The following is a 5,814-nucleotide window of genomic DNA, read 5'->3' as shown; positions in this document are numbered from 1 at the left end:
TGACGCAAATCACCGCAATACACATTATTTTAACAGGGAATTGCGGGATGCGGGAGACTTGCCTGCACTCCCGGGAGTCTTGGAGACCGACCCCGATTGCGGAAGTCTCCCGGACACTCCGGGAGAGTTGGCAAATATGCCTTATCTGTGTGAAGTTTGTATGCGTCAGTGCCTTCCTCTGGGTGCTCTGACTGCCTTCCACGCTCCAAAAACATACTAGTGGGAATTGAACTCATGACCCCCAACACTGCAAGACAGCGATGCTAACCACTTTGCCCCAATGCAGCCTACCAAATTTAAGGTGATCTTTGAGGCAGCGGTTGCTTATATATATATATTTAAAGCACATATTTGTATGAATGATTATAGCATTATGTATCATTTATTTTATGAATTATTTTTTTTGCATGCATGCACGCACCTTATCTTGTACATATGCATGTGCGTGCATACGTCTGTTAACATACGGCAAGTAACGCTTAGAAAGCGCGTACTTCTACCCAGATTGAAAACGCATCTTGAGATCCGGTTGCACTTCAACACGGACAGAATTATACTCAAGCCATGTGCTCTTTTTTTTTTCAACAGAAAGTTGCGTTCCGATGTGAATCGGACCATTAGTCCCTAAATAAAACTTCTCTTTCCAGGGATTAGAAAGGCAAGTTGAACTATTGCAAAACAGGCAACTCTCGTTCACATTCAGATATTCCTGCTTGACATCAGATGAATCATTAACCAGTTAGCTACCACCGGCCTACTCACGAACAGTCCAAGGCTATTTTTAGACAGAGGATTGCCCTAGCATGTATTCTTTTTTTCTTCCCTCCCTGTGCTACCAAATAGATCTGTTAGTTTCTAAATGACACAATTCAAAAAGCAGAAGTGCCTTTGTTTTCCAAGATTGCAAAGGATACATTGTGTTTCCACTACAGGAGTTTCTTTTTCAAAATAGCCGTTATTTCATTTTCCACCAAGGGAGGAGACAGAGAAAAGAATTAACAGCACTGAGGAAGGTGTCACTAACTTTCCGCCCTCCCTGATGTCACTGGGGAAATTCTGGAGTGCTGGGTTTATAATTCACCAGAGGACAGAGATGCAACCAAAAAGCAAAAAAGCTTCAAAAGAACAACTAGTTGGAGTAAAAGAAAAGAGTGAAAGATATATAAGTCACATAAGAAGAAAGTAAAATAAGAAAACACTGTGAAATGGAGCTGACCCAAGTGCGCACAGAGGAACCTCTCCTTCAGCCAGTGCAGAACACAAGGACACCATGTTTCCACTGGTTCAGCGTCTCCTCCTTCGTCCTCTTGCTGGGGGCCACAATCTTTTTAGCTCTGTTGCATTTTCAAATCATCCCCACTGCAAACAAGGTGAGTGTCTCTTTAAAGCCAACTCCAGCTACTATCACACGGCAAAAGGATGTGCATGAAAGAGAGGTGTATACAGCCACTGCCTGCCCATTGTACTGCATAGAAATCAGTACTCAATTCTTAATTTTTTACTATTAATTATTATTCAAATGAGTGCACAATGGACTGTGCTGTACTTGTACAGCACAAGTATACAAATCATAATGTAGCACTAATGATATCTACCAAAGTTAAAGAACTGAAGGCGTTCAGGGCATGCTGGCACTTGTAGTTCCACAACAGCCCAGATTGCATTTCTATAGCTGTGCTGTACTTTCAGGCTTGCAGTGTGTAGGGTGAAGGCGGCCGAACCTCTCTTGTCATACTGGTTTATCAAGTTAATCATCAAGCACTTCCTCCTTCCTCCTATACCAATGCATTGCTCAAGGATCTGTGTGCTGGAATTAATGCAATAAACTGTGTAACTAACTGATTATTCTTTCTGTTCGTTTCAGGAGGAGTTTCAAGTGCCAGAAGTCCTTCAAATCAAGAGTTATTTAGGTAAGTTTGATCCAAACTTACACTGAGATCTGCATTAACCAACTAAGTATAGAGATTCAAATAAGGGTTGTACAGCAATCTGCAAATGCTCCACTTTTTTCAAAAGAGGTTTAACGCTTGTAGTGCCAAACAGCAACCAATCCCTCCACTCTGACCAGTTATCTGCACCAACGATTGACTAAAAAAAAGGACAAAATGTTTATATTTTATGCAAAACACATAGTTTATATTGTAAATGCACATACATTATAGATGCTTATAGTTAATGGCTATTGGCTAAAAGAGGAAAATGAACACTGTTGGTGCCCGCTGGGCTTGATGCCTACAGGCAATACGTCTTTTGGCAGGTCTGATGCTTTATTTTTATCCAGCAATCATAGTGTAGGTGCAGATGAGACAGCCAATATAGGTGCATAAACATCATGATACAATTGCAACAAACTGCAAAAATTATTGCAAAAAAAAAAAGTCCACTGTATAAATGTGATTTATTTTTTTTTTACAGATTCTGTACCACATGCCCAGGCCATGGATAGAAAGAGATTAGCTGCTCATATGAAGGGTAAGTACTCTCTAATCTCATCCTTCCACCCCCGACCAGTGCCATGCAGCTTTATCCTTCCATGCTGTTCTTTTGGAGTTAACTTGTACCTAACAAAGCTTTTCCTTGATTTTTACAGGACAAGTAAATGGAGGCAACATACAGTGGCAGCATTCAACTATAAACGTCTTCAAGGACAACGATATCCACTTGAAAGGCAACAAATTAGAAATCCCAAAACAGGGTCTTTACTTTGTCTACACCCAGGTGGTGTTCACAGGCAAGAACTGCTTGAACACGAAAAAGAAAGATCTCAGACATACAGTCAAACGAGAGACTGAATCCTATGAGAAGGAACTGGCCATCCTCACATCCACCAAAACAGTTTGTGAGGTGTCATCGGAGTCCTCCTGGACCCAGCCTATCTACCAAGGTGCCCTTTTCATTCTTGACGAGGGAGATATTCTTTCCACCGAAACCACAAATCTTGAACTTCTCAACCCAAACGATGGACAAGTCTACTTTGGTATTCTTGCTATATGACATTCCCCAAATGCGATACTCACGGGGGCGCATTTTGGACTTAGTACTGGTATGTTAAATCATATTGGCATCTTTTCCCTGTAATGCCATCAGTCAAGTGCAATCTATTGAACAATCTATGTTTCATTGAGGCGAGAGAAATCAGTTCATTCCGTCTATTACTTGAGATGTAAAGCCTACAACGCATTTCGCAATTTCTCTCTTCTTCAAAGAACTTTGTTTCAGCAACGGTTTATTTGCTATTTATTGAGTATTTATTTATTTATTTATTTATTTAAGCATATTTTTATGGGGTTTTTTTTATTTGTGTTATTGGGAAAATATGGGATCTAGGTATGCATACAGTGTATGCACTGTTCTTTGGTAAATCTTGTTATCGATTGATTACTGCAGGCATGTCTTCTGCATTTTGGTACTCTCCAGCTGCTGTGTAATTAAAAACCCCAGTAAGCTGCATTGCGTGCTGAGACTTGTAGTTACACAAAAGCTGGTGGGCTGCAACGTTCAGAGGCCTCTTGTAAACTGTACTGTTGTTTCACATTAGAAATATACAATTTCCTGAAAGATATAAAGTGTTGGCATGTCGTGTGCTATTGTTCTGGTGTCTTTCATAATTCGGTATGCAGACACCCTTTGAAAGTGTTGGAGAAATGTTCTGAAGTTTCTCCCCAGCAAAACATGGAGACACGGTAACATTTACTAAAAGAAAAAGCCAAATATATGTATACTACATTGCCAAGCAATGCCTGTTGTTTACTGTTATCATGTAACACTAGCTGGGTTGGAACGAACCAAACTGTAGCTGGGGCCGATTTTACGGCCTTCTCTTTATTTGGTTTTGTTGTTATCTCTGTATTTATGTTGTAAAAATGTTATTCTCCTTTCTTTTTGTGGTTTAAACCCAATTACGTTGGGAATGGGAATTTTCTCCACCCTGTATGTATTTTGGCATACAATTACAATAAATAAATGAGACACTTACATTTATCTTTTTTTTGTTTTGGTTTATTTACATGATGTATATGTCAGGATTATACAAGAATATTTAAGAGGAAAGCCCAAGAAGGTGTTTTAGATTCTGGTTTCACGTTTTTGGCTAAGATCAAGTGAAGTATCCGTTCTAGAATAGAGTGTTGACCTCTTCCACAATGGACAGGTCCTCTGGTCAACTGGCCAGCAGCATTGAAAGCCCAGGATATACGTCCCTGGATTAGCGACCCAGGGTGTCTGAACGGCACTGTGGGTAGAAAGAACCACTTTGAAAGAATAAGGCATGGTGTACATATCTCCACATTTTTGTTATTTGCCTTTCTAGATAGACTGGGGCTGTATTGACATGGTCACGATTACTTATTTACGTATACTAGTTTTTGACCTAGTTTTTGACTGTCACTATTTATTTGTGCAGGTTTTTTCCTGGGTTTAAGGGTTCCAACTGTCCCTATGGGCTCCATTCCCACAATTCAGGAAAGGAGAGGTGGCCCTGAGGCTCCCATCTACCTGATCTGAGGCCCCTCTATGGGGGGGCCACTGGTGATTTAGGGACCCTGGGTGAAACCTTCTGTGGATATGGCAGCGCCAATCCTGACATTTCAATTAAAAAGAAAAAGTGTGGGGATCTCATAGTCAGTGTCCTCTCCATAGATATGACACTGCTAAGAAAGGTGGTTATCGACCGAACAAGGTCCCGTTGAGACAAAGAACAGCCCTTGTGCACCACTAAATAGCATTCCACAAACATAATTAAACTCTACCGAGTGTCTTAGTGTAGTGACAATAGAGATGGGGAAATGGGTTTGGGCTTTAAAACCAGAGCAATCCAGTGGGATCTGGGACATTTGGAAGGGATATATTTGGCTTGCTAGAATGCAATTTAATGTGCACAGAAAAAAAGGCCTTGTCTGTGCACTAATACTATTCATAGCAATTTGATACAGGTTCCTGAACTATACACATATTTTTAGCCTCTGTATTTCCCAGATCTTACTGCTATCTTAATAAACCAATTTGCAGCCTGCGTGACTGCCCTTTAGATGCACAAATGAGATTGACAGGGGTTTTTGGGAGGAAGTAAGAGGCTAGAGGCAAAAACAATGACACTGTAGGAGAGTAACCTGTAGGATGGGACCTCAATTAGGGTGTCAGACTCTGTTTCTTACTAGAGAACAAGGGGATGCCATTATAGCCAGCTATTTGTTATATACATGTGCTGAGGGCTGTTACATACCTCTCAACACTATCAATTGAAAAATCAAAACAAATGACAGCATTCCTCCCATCAGTACAGGTCACGCTCCAATTCACCAAGAGCACACCCGTCTCCAGTGAGCCTACACGCATCAGAAATTGGTACTGCTATGGGGTACACAGATGCCCCTTTAGGAGCAGGCTTCAATTAGCAAAATGTTATTTAGCCACAAATCAAAACAGTTTGGCTAAGGTGCTTTAAAGTGGAATCAGACTTTTAAATTCTGTTTAAACACACATTTCTGTATTATACTTTAATAGATGACAGAAAAAAAGTCTAATTTACATATAAAACTGTACAATGATAGTCAAATATTATATTTTTTTAAATATCTTTATGTTTCTTTTTTTATTGGTGTAACTGAAAGTCTAGATCTGAGCTTTCAAGGTAGCTTGACTGTTCATGCAAAGTGGCAAGTTAACCAGTGCCAATCTTGGCCAGCTTTAATGGAGCAACTAAGACCTATTGGTAAATAGGGCTCATAGTTCAGTTAAGACAGCTGTTATTATCATTTGTCTACAATGTGGCAGTATATTTCACAGAACTGTTTAATAGTAAACATATGGGGAGGT

General features: G+C 40.2%; 1 protein-coding gene across 1 annotated transcript; it reads left to right on the top strand.

Moving 5' to 3' along the window:
- The first annotated feature begins 927 nt into the window (after positions 1-927).
- On the top strand, positions 928-3,981 carry LOC142101444 (tumor necrosis factor-like). The gene is made up of 4 exons (XM_075185906.1): positions 928-1,370; positions 1,865-1,910; positions 2,416-2,472; positions 2,591-3,981. Exons 1-4 carry the CDS (start codon positions 1,206-1,208, stop codon positions 2,992-2,994), a joined length of 672 nt encoding a protein of 223 aa, XP_075042007.1. The 5' UTR covers positions 928-1,205; the 3' UTR covers positions 2,995-3,981.
- The last annotated feature ends 1,833 nt before the right edge of the window (positions 3,982-5,814 follow it).

Source organism: Mixophyes fleayi, chromosome 9 (assembly GCF_038048845.1).
Source record: "Mixophyes fleayi isolate aMixFle1 chromosome 9, aMixFle1.hap1, whole genome shotgun sequence".
Taxonomy (NCBI): Eukaryota; Metazoa; Chordata; class Amphibia; order Anura; family Limnodynastidae; genus Mixophyes; species Mixophyes fleayi.
The sequence above is the reverse complement of the archived record's forward strand: the minus strand, read 5'-3'. Positions and strand labels throughout refer to the sequence as shown.